The following is a 14,182-nucleotide window of genomic DNA, read 5'->3' as shown; positions in this document are numbered from 1 at the left end:
ATATGGACCTTTAACGTTTCATTTATTACACAGCAGTCAAGCAATGCAATCACCAGTATCATACTAATCTCTTAATAGTCACTCTACAAACGTCTTTCCTGGCTGCCGTCCTGTCAGTGTCACTCAGGATTGTGCTGCAGCATCATGGGTGATGTTCTGCGTCTTTCCCAGATTGCATCATTAGTTCAGTTAAGTAAGGAGGAAATGGAGCAAGAGGAAGGCAATGACTTGAAGAGGTAGAGCATGTGACACCGTTCATGTCCACTCACTTATCCAGTAATTCACAGAACCATGGTCACTTTTCTAACCTCTGTTTCATTTCCTTAAGTACAGCTTTGTTTTCACCAGTTGACCGTTGAGATCAGGCCACATAGTTTCACACATCAGCCGGTAAATCAGCTGGGACGGGACAGGAATGTGAAACTTAAAGCCAGTCTTTCTTTCCTCCTCCCCCTCGGTTACATCACTCCTCATACTCCTCTTTTGTCTTCACCTCTGGTAAATACTGTGTCATTAACTCTGTGTCTCAGCAGATACATACTGAACATACTGTGTGGGACCTTAAAATGCAAATTTGAACTGAATGAAGAAACTGTACTTCCTTTAGTCATATGTAATTGTGGCACAGTGAAGTCGGTGCAGTGTACAGTGGGTGATGATTGACAGGCAGGATGTTGCTTCACTGCAGCCGTCTGTCTCTACCTCCTGTATCCTGTATGTTGCCTGTTTTCATGGCTGAGCCTGTGTGGTGTGTCCTGACCATTTCCAGGAATACGAGAGTGTGTCTGCTGGTCAGTGTCAGCCATAGACCTGAATGAGCCTGCCTCGTACTTTCACTTTCCTTTCTCCGTAATTCTGCCTCGAATGAAACACAGTGAGGGAGGGGGGAGGAGGGAGGGGAGGTTATAAACAGGAAGGTTGTTGCTGGGTGATACACAGCAGTTCAACTTGTGTGGGAGATGAACCACACAACTTGTGATTTGAAAGAATAGGTGAAGACACCTGAGCTCTGCTCTGTGCAGGTTAGTGCTGGTGGCTGTAGTCTGTCATGTGCTTCTGTATTTGTTGGTGAATTAGCACCAGTGATGATTTGATACAAAAACCACACAGAAGATTATTTCTGTGATGTGGTTGAACAAAGTAAAAGTACACATGATGGATTTTATTTTGAGGAGAGGTGCTCGTAGAAGATGATCATGGACCATAGATAAACACTGCGTGTTGTGTTGTTGTGTTGTCAGCTTTGTGTGTATGCAAATCCCATATTCTGTTGGTTGTTGAAGTGAAAGCAGTAATTACAGCTCCTTCATCAAACAGACATTAATAACCAGCTTCTCTGCAGACGTTTATTCTCCTGTTCTTTTTATTTCATGACTGAAAAATAGCTGTAAACAGTGATGGTGACATCACAGCAGCAGCTCGCTCTGTTCTGTATTTAGGGATTTTATCCACTTCTCCTGCAGATCAAGTTCTCAGGTATTTGAGGCTGTTTCACGTGAAGCGTGTTTAAGATCCACCCACAGAGTCTCTGTGATGTTGAACTCATGTTCAAACAGCTTCAGCTTGTGTTTCTTTAAGTAGTTCAAGGTGGATTTTCCTCAGAGGTCGTGATATATTGAATATACTCAATTCCATGTTTGATGTAGTAAATATTTATATCGTGAACATGTCACATAATTGTTTTAAGACATTTTTTGATATTTGGCAAATTTCTCGCTTTCCCTCTCAGAGACACACTCCCCCACCCATCCAGAAAACTCTCCTGGGTGTGTGTGTGTGTGGGACGTTGGTGAGGTGTGTGTGTTCTTGTGTGTGGAACTGGAGACAGTGACAGAAGTGAAGCACCAAAGAGTATATATGTGTTCAGAAACAATAAGTAAGTTGCTCTTGCTTTTCCTTTGTGCAAATGTTGAGTTGTTCCAATAGAAACTACTGAGGAATTAACAGTAGACACATGTTGCAGGGACTCGAATCATCGTGCTGCTGTGATTTTATGTGTTAAACTCGTGTTTCTGTTGTTTCAGAGGAGAGTTCAGATTGATATCATGCATTATTTAAAGGCCATATGTGACTCAGCTCTGCTTTGGATCATTGTTTTGTTGTAGAAGCCTCTTTTCCCTGTGACTGTCTTCGCTGACTGCAGGACCTGGTCCACAGTGTTCTGGTTGTCAGTGGAATAAGTGTCCAGACCTCTGATGGCTGTGGCACTTGTTTCAGAATGACTCTGGCTCATCCAGATGGTTTTTGCAAACTTCATCCTGTGTTGAGGTCAGAGGTCAGGTTTCTTTCTGATGATTTTTCCATGTAGTTGTTCACCTCAATTAGCAGTTAGCGGTTAGCTTCATGTTTATAGCCTCAGTCAGCTGCTCTGAGTAGCCTGTAGATGTCAGAGAATTGATCATCTCTGAAAACATCCGCTGATGATTCCTAATGACAGATCTTCACCTTCCTGACGAGTCGATCGGCGTTTAACAAGCTGCTGTAGCTCTGAGTGTTTTACCAGTAGAAGGCTCAAACTGTCAGAGCTGTCATCTCTCAGTATCACCTGGACAGAATTTCTACATTCACTTGGACTCAAGGATGAACTGATTAGAGTTTGGTGGTCAGAGGTAAAAGGTCAACACCACTGGGACCACACAAAAAACATTTACGGCCATAACTCAAGAACTCATTCTCTAATTATGACACAACTTAACACAAATTATAAAGATAAAATGAAGTGATAACATTTTATTTCCAAAAGGTCAAAGGTCAACTTCACTGTGACATCATAATGTTCTGTAAAACACATTTAGGTTCTGTCACTGAGGAACAGAAGGAGATATTGTCACCATGGAAACAGCCACAAGGAGGTGACTCCAGTTCTTTATGTTTTTTTAATGAACAGATATTAACATTTGAAGAAAGGCTCTTTCTCATATCTGTTTTCTGTAGGAGTTGTTTTAGCTGATTTTCTTTAAAAAAGTCAACAGGATATAATTTGTCCAGTGCTGCACAAACCTTCACTGTGGTGTATTTAAGAAGAGTTTGACCTGGTGAAGGTGAAGGTTCATCTCGAGCTGGCTTGATTAAAGCAGCCGTGATGTGATGAAGACATGTGTCATCATGTTCTGTCAGTCGTGACCACATTGACCACCAGTGTCATTTCAGGAAAGTGGCCTCAACAAGAATAACTGGTAAAAACGAAAGTGATGACAATGCTGATGAATTAATAATGACAATGATTAAATATATGTGAATTTAAAATAGATAAAATGTCAATTGATTTGATGAACTTGATTGACATTTTATTTGAAATTTATTGACAGTTATTGTTCACAATAAATGATATTTGTTACGACAGAAACCACGCCCACTGATGACACCTGGTTGTTTTCATCATAACATATAATTTAATAATTCATCACAACAGTTTTCATCTCACCTCCAGTTTCTGTTGCTTCCATCACTCAGAGACCACAACAGTAAAAATGTTAAAAAAGTTAAATAACGACTTAAATATCTGTGACAATTCACTGTGGGCTAACGACTCCTTTCATTTACACAGAGATCCAACGTAAATATAAAAGTAATGAAAGTGTTTCAGAATCTGTGGAGCTGGAACCAGACTGATGCTGAAAACAGTATCTGAGAGTTTAAAGTAATCTGGTAACAGTATACTGGTCGATATCCACGTTAAATAAAAACACACAGACCATAAACAGACATTACATCAGGCTGTCAAAGAATCAGACCGGATGGTGTCACAGGTTAGTAACTACCACAGACACATTGGTGACATTTCTGTGCCACAGGTTCTTACCTGTTGGTTCATGTACAGTCACTGAAGCGATGAACTGATATTAACCATTACAGTGGCTGTGGATCTTCATCTGGTCACATTTAGACAAACACACAAACAATCTTAATCTTTTACATCTCATTGAAACACATCTGTCAAACGTTTACAGTGCTGGTGTTAGATCTGAGTGAACCCTTGTGAACTGGTCGAACCTGCTCTGGCAGCTGAGAGCTGTGCATCAGACCTGCACATCGTTCAGGGGGAACTTTGGGTTTTCATGGTCATTTTGATCCCCATAGAGTGAGCTTAATGTTCCTCCCACATCATTCAACCTCTTCTCATCAGTCCTCAAAACATTTTCCCAGTAGCAGGGTGACTGTTGTTCTGGAGAGCAGCAGCTCCTTCCTCTGTGATCTGTGCACGGTCGACTCACAGACAGATGTTGAGCAGCTGCAGTGATTCCTTTAAGACTGGAGCTGTGGAGTCGTCTCAGCTGGGTCGTACATTTCTTGACATTATCTGAGCGGTTTACAAACTTTTTCCAACCTAAACCGTGAATGTTTGAATGATGTATTTATTCAGTATGGACGAGAACAACACAATGTTTTCTGAGTTATTACTTAAAGTAGATTGTGTTTGTTTATAACTCAGATAAAGATCTGACCCTAAACTCAGTAGGTATGTTACTGGTACAGACTACTGGTCACATACTCTGCAGGGGTCACCCACTAATGGTGCTGTCTTCTTCCCCTGACAGCATCACTCAAGATGGAGAAGGTTCTGGAGAATATAGTGACCATGGTGAAGCAGCACCCAGCTGGGATCCCCCTGAAAAAGCTGGCTGTATTCTACAACCAGACCTACCACACCAACCTGACCCTGTCTGCCCTGGGCTTCAACTCCATGGCTGATCTGGTAGCCTCCCTGGATAGGGATCTGGTTGTAGAGGGGGGACTGGTGTTTCATAAACTCGACCATGATGGGAGGCAGGCTGGACCTGGGTCTGGATCTGGAGCTGAATCTGAATCTGAATCTGGATCTGGATCTGGATCTGGAGCTGGAGCTGGAGCTGGAGCTGGAGCTGGAGCTGGAGCTGCAACAAAAGCTCCACAGGGCAGGAAGAAGAAGGAGAAGGTTCTGGAGGATATAGTGGTGATGGTGAAACAGCATCAAGCTGGGATCCCCCTGAAAAAACTGGCTGTATGCTACAGCCAGACGTACCACAAGAACCTGATTCTGGCCTCGTTGGGCTACGACTCCATGGGGAGCTTGGTGGCCTCTCTGGAGAGGGATCTGGTGGTGGAAGGAGAACTGGTGTTTCACAGGGACCATAGTCATGGAAGCCAGGCAGGAGCAGGAGCTGGACCTGGACAGGACAGCAGGCCCACAACTCCCCAGAGAACTGAATCACTGGGAGACAGGAGCAGTACTCCGACTGCTGCTGTGCCACAGGCAGACGTCAGACCTCTCCCTGTGCCTCTCTCTCCGGCAGGACTCAGTTTTCTTGGTGCCCCTTTGACCCCCACTGCATCTTTATTTTCCACCCACTGTCTCCCTGTTAACCCTCTCTTTGCTGTGTCGAAGCCGGCCGAGCAGCCGACCCAGCAGCAGCTGTACCAGAGGATCCTACAGGTCAGTTATAAAGAAAACATGTGAGCCACTCAGAGTTTTTCAGTTGGGTTGTGTTCACTGTTAGTTTGTGTGGACGGGGACAGGAAAAAGGAACCCAGCATGAAAATTCAACACGACAAACATCACACAGCAAAAAATATTGTGGGATGTTGCTCTGTCATTAGCTTAGCTTAGTTAGCTTAGCTGAACCTCAGTTTTAATTCTTTTAAGTCTTGAGGAAATCACAAGCTTAATGAAACCTCTTTTCTGTGCCTGATTAGCTGCAGGTTTTACAGTTGTCTTTATTTCGTCTAAACTGAGTTACTGAGTCCTATGAAATTTACCAGATGTCACTCAGAACTTCTGACCTCTCTGTCCTGCTGGTTCTCAGCCACGAGTCTGTTGGGAAATGTAGAAAAACTGGTCACAGATCTATAGTTTTGTTTTTTTATTTGGTAACATCATAAATCAGGTGGACACTGTAGTTTTTAGCAAATGTTACTTAAACTTAAACTTAACTGTGTATTTGTTGGGGACTTTTTTTTAGTTGCATCTACAGGTGTTCATGTTCATGAGTTTTTTTTCTTCAGAGGAAGTGACGTCTGCTGATCCAGGAACAGAGGAAGCTCTATGTTATAGATTAATGAGGTTGTTGTAACGATCAGCTCCATGTGTGATTAAATAAGAGCAGAGGAGCAGAGTCAGAAACAAGGTTCTGGTGTGAACAGCTGGGCTGCTGCTTAGAGTCAGACTGTCATTACAGCACAAACTAACAGAGCAGGCCGCCCTCAGGCCTCAGCAGAGCTCACAGCTCCTCCACTGGTCTTTACTCAGATTGAGCAACATGTGGACATGATGTGGGCTCAGTGTGGTAACTGTGAGACCTCCTCAGGTGCTGACGTTTATCTGTCACCCTGATATTAATCAGAGTTCTTATTGTTGGTTAACAGTTAAGTGGTTAATTATGTTGCAGCTGTTTGTTTATGCCAGGAGGAGAAGACGAGCGACTGACTCACAATTTAATTTAATGAAACCGTCCAGAGACAGTGAGAGGAACCAGGTGTTAATAGTTTCGCAATAGTACATTTTTTGTTTTGAGTTAATTTGGCCGAGCAGGTGAGTCACTGAACTCAGTGCAAACAAACATCCACTGGTTCTCTCACGTGTCCTGCACAAGGCTTTGATATAATAGGAAACCTTTGAAACGACAGCTGTGAACTCTCCAGTGCTTCATGTCAGACAGACGGGTTACTGACTCTGGGTGTGGTGTTGATACTGACTGGTCAGCTCTATGTTTACTTTTGGCCACGTCATTGCCGTGAGTCACAGGCAGAAAGTCAATAATCACCTGATCACAATTCAAACAAACCTTTAAACGTATCAAATGAACCTGGATCTAGTTAACATCTGGATATTGGATTGTGCCTTTAACCTATTAATTTAACTAAGAACTGACCTTTGACCTTTACAGCACATAAAGTAATTACCACTGTTGACCTTTGAGCTTCATGTGAATCACCTGCTCAGTAAAGGTGTGTTGATGCTGCAGGTGATAAACAGGTACCAGCTGAGGGCTCCATCGATGGAGCAGCTCCAGACCTGCTACCTGGATCAGTTTGGTGAGCAGCTGCCTCTCTCACAGTACATGTCCCTGTACGACACCTGGGAGGCATCGCACCAGAAGAACCTGCCCGCTCAGGCCAAACCAGCTGCAGGTCCCAACACTGTTGTACCACAGACAGCTGCAGGTAGACAAACATGACAACGCCCCTCCTCCTACATTAAAACAGAGACTGTTAACTCATCCACACTCATGAAACAAATATGTCACCATGTCTTTCCACAGCAGCAAACAGTCGTACAAGAGAACCTGAGAAAGAGCAGCAGCAACAACCAGACGTCACATCTGACTTCCTGTCTGGCTCTGAGTTTCCAGAGCTGGGGGCAGAGATGAACTTGACCAAAGGGCAGAGGAGCAAAGTGAAAGACGCAGCCCAGAGAGAGGGCAGCTTCCTGGTCTTTAAAGACGCTTATCACGCCCAGCTCAGAGAGGTCCATGGCGCTAACATGAGGGCAGTGCAGGCCATGGAGGAGGATGAGGAGGAGCTGACAGGGAGGAGGAAGAACAGGGCCTTGGACCAGGACATGGTCAACAGCCTGATGGAGGATGTGATCCGAGAACTCGCTGCAGAGGGAGAGCTGGTCACCCAAGAGAAGGTGAGGATCACCCTGTGTTTTGGTTTCTTATTGACTGATACCATCCTCACGTCTCTACAGTAAATACGAAGCTAGAGCCAGCAGGTGATTATCTCAGCTTAGCTTATCTTAGCTTAGCTTGGCAAAAAGTCTAGAAGCAAGACGAAACATCTGGCCTGGCTCTGTCCAAAGATAAAATCTTATCTGAGATGTCAGGCGACCTCACAGTGACGAGGAGAACAGGAAGTCAAGGCACTGGACCATGAAATAGTTCTAGGAGGAAACTTCCTGTTAAACACAACTGTTAACGCTGAGTCACCTCCTGGCTTCAGCTTCATATGTAGTGAACAGAGATGACGGTGTTGACCTGTCTCAGGTCAGTTGCTTCTGGACCCAGGTGTAGACACATGAAGGCAGGTGCAGTGAAGGTAAACAAAGACTCCAGGCTCAAAACAGCTGTAAGCACAAAGGAAACCACTGGGAACAGATGCAGGAACAAAACTGATGACGTGTTGGTCGGAAAAAGTCCTGGCTCAGAATCAGAATCAGGTTTTTTCATTCACTTTGATGTTTTGGTTCATAACAATAAACATAGTAAGAAGAAAAACATAAAGAAAAATGAAGTACTGACAGTCAGGAAGCTTAAATATAAAGAAAACTATTTTCAAATACAATATTGACAATAGAAATGTGAAATAAAAGTTCTAAAAATATAAAATAATACCAATATGAACAGTGCGCAGTAGGAATGGGGGAATGTATGATCATAAACCCCGACCTGGTCGTCACTTTCTGATACCGAGTCACTGCAGCTGCTCAGAGGGCGTATCATACCTGCTGAGTAAACAGCTGCTAATGCTTATGTTAGCTATGTAGCGGTAGCACAACTTACATATAGCTCCTTTAGGCAAGCGACCTGGTCAGTGTTATAGGAGTCAGGAAGGTACAAGGTCGTAGTGAAAGGAAGTCACAGTTGTAGATGTTTCCGACAGCTGATCAGTGAACTGTGTCTCATTTCCCCATTGTCTCCTCACCTGTGTCCAGGTGATATCCAGGGTGTGTGGGCTGATGCACATTTCCTCTCAGGAAGCTGCACGGAAGATCAAACCCTGGAAGGTTCCAGCTCTGAGGGACCTTCAGTACATCATGAGAGAGATCAACATGTTCCTAGAGGTGAGCTCTCAGGTACATCTGCTCATCACCTGTGTTAACGTGGGTGTGTGGGAGCTGCTGACTTCTCACTGTCTCTGTGCCAGTCCACTGAAGCAGTGACCTCCATCTGCACCCTGTACGAGCTGGGCCAGTCTCTGGCGGGCCTGAAGGACAAGAAGCGCTTCGAAGAGCTGAACCTGGGGCCCCTCTGCAAACTTCCGCTCATCCACCGCATGTTCAAGATTGACAGCAACACTAAGGATGATGACATCCACCAGATCGAGACGATAGACATCCTAAAGGTACGACTCACACGAGACTGACTCAGACTCAATCCATGAATTGTTGCCAAACATAAAAATCATGTTGTAGATTAAGTTTTTATTTATCAAGTTTTATTTTGTTAGTGTTTGGACAAATTATCTGATGAAGCAAGAATTTAGTTTTCATAAAACTCTTTTATAAAACATCTAATTAAAACCACCTGTGTAGAGACATTTATCCATAAGCTCACATGTGATCTACAATATGAACCATGGCCAGTGGGAGTGTTTCTGTTACATCTCAATGAAACCAGGAAGGTCATGTAAAATAATGCAAATGACTTCAAGATACCCAGCAACAATAAACCCATATGACTCAGGTTGCTATGGTGAAATGTAAACTGTGGCGTGCAGCTTAAAGAAGATGAGACAGACAGAGAGAGAGAGAGAGAGAGAGAGGGACAGAGAGAGAGAGACAGAGAGAGAGAGAGACAGAAAGAGAGACAGAGAGAGAGAGAGACAGAGAGAGAGAGAGAGAGACAGACAGACAGACAGACAGAGAGAGAGAGAGAGAGAGACAGACAGACAGACAGACAGAGAGAGAGAGAGAGAGAGAGAGACAGAGACAGACAGAGAGAGAGACAGACAGAGAGAGAGAGACAGAGCTTCTGTCATTAACACTGATGGAGTTTCTGTTACCTGATGATCCAGTATTACCTGGAGACCATCAGGACAGTCGTCACCTGTGACTGAGTTTCCAATAGCTGAACGAACTTTTCAACTTTTAATGAACTTTGCTCGTCTCATCTCTGCAGCAACTTCGCTTGTTTCGGAGAAAACAGAACAAGCCCAAAGTCGACCTGGCTGAGTTCATGAAGTACCTGGCCGACCACTACAACTGTGACTCTCCCTACGAGCTGGGGATCAGGATCCACAGTGTCGGGCTGCCCATAGCAGTAAGAGACACGAGCCCCAGCAGAGCCTCGGGGCTGATGAGGGATTGGCTCCGACGTAGACTAATAGGAAATGTTATTTAAAGAGCAGAACAAACATGTTTCCAGCAAATTAATTTAATTCCTGCTCAAAAACAAAATGTTGCCAATAAATATCATTCTGCTTCTTTATTAAATTTATAATGTCACTATGCATCATGAAGAGGTCATAGCATTCTGTGCAACATTAATTTACCTGGGATGAAAATTCTCAAAGCTCGTCAGCAGCTCGTCTACATTCTGATTGGCTCCCTCTGAACTGTGTCGTAGCTCAGGAGGCGCTGGCTCACTGTCACGGTCTCGCTGCTTCAGTCTGAACGTTTATTAGTTTATTAAACACAACACTGAACATTTAGCTCGTCTTCAGTGAGACTGAAAGCTGAAGGTTGATGAGCAGCATCGTGTTCACACCTGAGTTCAGTGTGACTGCGCAGGTTCACTGGCCTCAGTCACTCACTGAGGACAGGAGAGAACTGTATTCATCAGCAGCCAGAAAGGATCTTCTCTCAGGTCACATTTGTGTTTTGGGCAGGAAACAGTTTGTGGTTCTCGTATCATTAGCTAATGCAGACAGGTGCACTGTGCACAGGTACCTGTGACGTGGCTCTGAGGGGGGAGCACTGGCTAGAAAATAATGTTGAGTGTATAATGAAGCCCTCAGTGCAGTGGGCTGCTGGGACGTCCTGAAACCTTCTGGACATGAGAGCGGTGCAGCTGAGATGCAGTTTCATTTTCCACCTGTTTAACTCCGCCCCCTCCAGACCCTGCTGAAGGTGAGTCGCTGTGAGCACGCCATCATGGAGCGAGCCAGGGAAGTCATCCAGAAGGAGCTGGAGGAGGAGACGCAGGAGCAGCTGAGAAAGATCAAGAGGAGCGTGTTGGAGTCAATGCCAGGAGCAGGCTCCTCCTCCTCCTCCGGCAGCTTGGACCTCAGGAAAAAATATGCATCCATGCTGGCGGCTGACGTGGTTCTTGCTGTATTCTCAAACGCAGAGGGGGTGTTCAGTCCCAAGATGACCAAGGTGGGGGCCCGACACTGTCACACTGTTAATGAATGTTTCCTCAGGGGCAGCGAGGGGATTGTTTTAGTTTGTTTTGGAGCCTCAGTGGGTTTGATTGGACTTAAAGCCTCCACTATCACACAGCTTCTCTCCACTGAGCCCTTTAACAACATGTCACCATTCATCATTTCCTAACCCTGATAAACACCTGCTGACGTTAAGTTTGAGGCCGAACTCATCTTGACGGCCGCCTCCTTGTTCTCACTCTGGAGAATTTATTCCACTTATCGACAGCCATTAAAGTCACATTCACTCTGAAACATCCAGGTTGACATTATATCATCAACACCTTCATTTACTCATCACCCAAACCTTCTCCATAATGTCCTGAGACAGAACGTTAACAGCTCCTCATTGTTCAAACCTGCTGACAGTTGGTGACAGAGCTTGTGTGAATCTCGAGCTGTTGTCTGACACACCTCTCTGTTTTTTTTGTCTGATCCAGCACGTCCAGAGCTTTCTGCTGCAGGTGTCAGCTGACCGGCTGGCGAAGACTCTGTTTCAGCTCGCCATCTGTGGTGGCTCCCTGGTCGTCCCTCAGGACCTGGTGCCCAAAGACAAGGCACAGAAAACCACCGCACCAGCGAAGACAGATGACAAACCCTGCACATCCCTCCCCAGTGAAGGTATCAGTGTTTTGGCTCAGTGGTCTGATGGTGAAGGTGATGGGACTGGTGTTAATGTACATATTCACTGACTGACTCTGTGTCTCTCAGCCACAGTGAAGCAGTTTGTCAGAGACAGCCTGTCCTCTCAGAGCTCCGCCCTCACTCTGGCTCACATTGCCGCCCTGGAGAGGAAGTTGACCAAACACTTCCAGGTCAAAGATTTCCTCTGTTTGGAGCAGGGCAACTTCCTGGAGTTCCTGGTGAAACACAGTCAGGTGGTTTCATTTTATTCTATCACGCATGTGTGTGTGTGTGTGTGTGTGTGTGTGAGTGTGTGTGTGTGTGATGATAATCCTCCTCCTGTGTGTGTGTGTGTGTGTGTGTGTGTGTGATGATAATCCTCCTCCTGTTTGTGTGTGCAGCTGCTGCAGGACACACTGGGGTCCACGCTGATCGTGGGCAGCAGCAGCCTGGGTCCTGTGAGCAGCGGTTTCAGGCCGAGCAGACAAGACGTGTTTGAGTTCATCAAACAGTGCAGTGACGTCACATCAGTTGATCCAGATGAAGTGAGTCATTTACTCTCCTCTCCTCTCAGTTCATACGTTACAGGAACATTTTTAAACATCCACCTCCTTTCCACAGCTTTCCCACATCGAGTCAGCGCTGAGGTCCCACTACAGGGTCCGGGACAGTCGAGACCTCGGACACGGCTCTCTGCAGATGCTGGCTGGTCTGGTCCAACGTCAGCAGGGTCTGGCTGGAGGAGGACTGAGCCCGGTCCACTATGAGTCTGCCCTGTTAGCCAAACACAGCAAGTCAAGGTAAGAAGTGTTTCACCAGACAGACGTGACCAACACACACACACACACACACACAGATGATGAACCAGAAAAAGGTGTGTCACTATTTATTCCCAATGCTGAGGTCACCCTGATGACATCACTGTGACACTGTCACATGACAATTCTGAGGACTTGAGACCTGCTCAACCAACACTGACGACTCAAAACATTTTTATTCAACATTTGCTTTTTTCTAGATATTTTTTTAGATAAGTTACATTTTGTTGTTGAAACATGATTTGATGATTTCTAGTGCAACGCCCACAAACAGCTCTCAGTGGGAGGGGCTAACTCCTCCGCCAACACCAAACAATCCTACACATGAAAGAAAGTGATAAAAACTCCTTTAACCACGTCATTTAATGAGTGGCCCCTCCCCCATCCCTCCACCAGGTCTGGTTCAGATCAGGTCAGGACTTTCTGACAAATAAACAGACACAGGTGAAAACATAATAATAATAACAATAATAACAATAATAATAGCCACAGTAGCAGTAGCAGTGGGAGGCTGCTGTCACAGATCTGGACTCTGTCAGATTCATCAGGTGTACTGTAGGTGCTGCTACAGTTTTGATTCATGTTAAGGGTGAAACTAAACTTGACCTCTGTCTGTAACTGATTAAAATGTAGAAACTGCAGCTGATCATCAGGATTCAGTAAAACCTGACGCAGCACAGACTCAACTTCACTCTCGTGATTCTCACCACAGTAAAGAGGACGTTTTACAGCTGTTTTACAGCTTGGATTCACTTTAGGAAACAAGAATGAGCTCAGACTAACATCACTGTCTTTATCTACAGTTCATCTTCAGACCCCTTCACTGTCTCCACAGGTTCTCATGACGCAGTCTAAAATCATTCAGTAATCCATCATGACAAAGAGAAACTAACTTTCAAAAGACATTTAGCAAATTTTTTAGAATAAGAATGATTTACTTCTGTCTCCTCATCCTTCCCATGAACAGTGCTGAAGGAGGGTCTGAGGCGGTGGGGCGTCTGGGTGAGATGTCAAAGGCCCAGGCCCTGGCCAGCCTGCTGTCCTGCCCCCTGCTGGAGGATCTAAGTGAGTGGAGCCAGTGGGAGCTGATCTTCAAACCCAGTCACGGCTCCCTCAAAGAGTTCATCGAAAGAAACGCAGGTAGACGCCACAGTGGGTTTGTTTATTACAACACATGATGGCACAGAGCTGTGGGATATGAACAGTGACGTTAATCTGTGAACACACTATTCACAGCTAACACGGGTCTGGAGGCGCTGGAGGTCTCACCGGGTCTGCTGCTCAGGATCACCACACACACAGGAGACAAACTTTTCTCCAGTGCAGCCACGACCCTTGACCCCGTCGGCACAGCTGGTCACCTGGTGTCCATGGTGGTAGCCGACGGGATTGCCAACGCTCCCATGGCCCTGCTGGCCAATCACATGCAGAGCTCACTGGCAGCAGCTGTGGCTAAAGAAGGTAGTGGTGCAGGATGGCTGAGACATTCACAGAGCGTCAGTAATTTAGCTTTTTACTCCTGATCTAAGGTTTCATCCCTGTGTGTTGGTAGATTTGTCGCAGGCTGAAGACGACGTGTCGTGTTACAGCAGAGTGGCCACGTTCCTCCTGGAGTGTTTGGCACGAATCCCCACCAGAACATGTCAGGCTCTCCTGCAGCAGGTCGGTCACAGCACGGC

General features: G+C 45.4%; 1 protein-coding gene across 6 annotated transcripts in view; it reads left to right on the top strand.

Annotated features, from left to right (window-relative positions):
* The window catches only part of LOC139615331 (uncharacterized), a 42,315-nt gene that overhangs the window by 1,537 nt on the left and 26,596 nt on the right, over positions 1 to 14,182 (top strand). For 2 of the 6 annotated variants that reach the window (XM_071473184.1, XM_071473179.1), the window contains exons 1-15: positions 885 to 1,022; positions 4,539 to 5,413; positions 6,942 to 7,140; positions 7,239 to 7,609; positions 8,633 to 8,761; positions 8,845 to 9,042; positions 9,819 to 9,959; positions 10,757 to 11,017; positions 11,502 to 11,682; positions 11,773 to 11,939; positions 12,087 to 12,230; positions 12,307 to 12,485; positions 13,471 to 13,643; positions 13,740 to 13,964; positions 14,056 to 14,165. In XM_071473184.1, coding sequence (XP_071329285.1) covers positions 4,550 to 5,413; positions 6,942 to 7,140; positions 7,239 to 7,609; positions 8,633 to 8,761; positions 8,845 to 9,042; positions 9,819 to 9,959; positions 10,757 to 11,017; positions 11,502 to 11,682; positions 11,773 to 11,939; positions 12,087 to 12,230; positions 12,307 to 12,485; positions 13,471 to 13,643; positions 13,740 to 13,964; positions 14,056 to 14,165 — 3,342 coding nt within the window. In that variant the 5' untranslated portion in view covers positions 885 to 1,022; positions 4,539 to 4,549. Of the gene's footprint in view, positions 1 to 884; positions 1,023 to 4,538; positions 5,414 to 6,941; positions 7,141 to 7,238; positions 7,610 to 8,632; positions 8,762 to 8,844; positions 9,043 to 9,818; positions 9,960 to 10,756; positions 11,018 to 11,501; positions 11,683 to 11,772; positions 11,940 to 12,086; positions 12,231 to 12,306; positions 12,486 to 13,470; positions 13,644 to 13,739; positions 13,965 to 14,055; positions 14,166 to 14,182 lie in introns of those variants that run through there. The other 4 variants (XM_071473181.1, XM_071473180.1, XM_071473183.1 and 1 more) reach the window with 3 other exon arrangements.

The sequence above is a fragment of the Trachinotus anak genome, unplaced genomic scaffold (genome assembly GCF_046630095.1).
Source record: "Trachinotus anak isolate AG129_WGS33_773 ecotype Australia unplaced genomic scaffold, CSIRO_AGI_Tana_v1 ptg000048l, whole genome shotgun sequence".
Taxonomy (NCBI): domain Eukaryota; kingdom Metazoa; phylum Chordata; class Actinopteri; order Carangiformes; family Carangidae; genus Trachinotus; species Trachinotus anak.
This window is presented reverse-complemented; position numbering and strand designations above follow the sequence as displayed.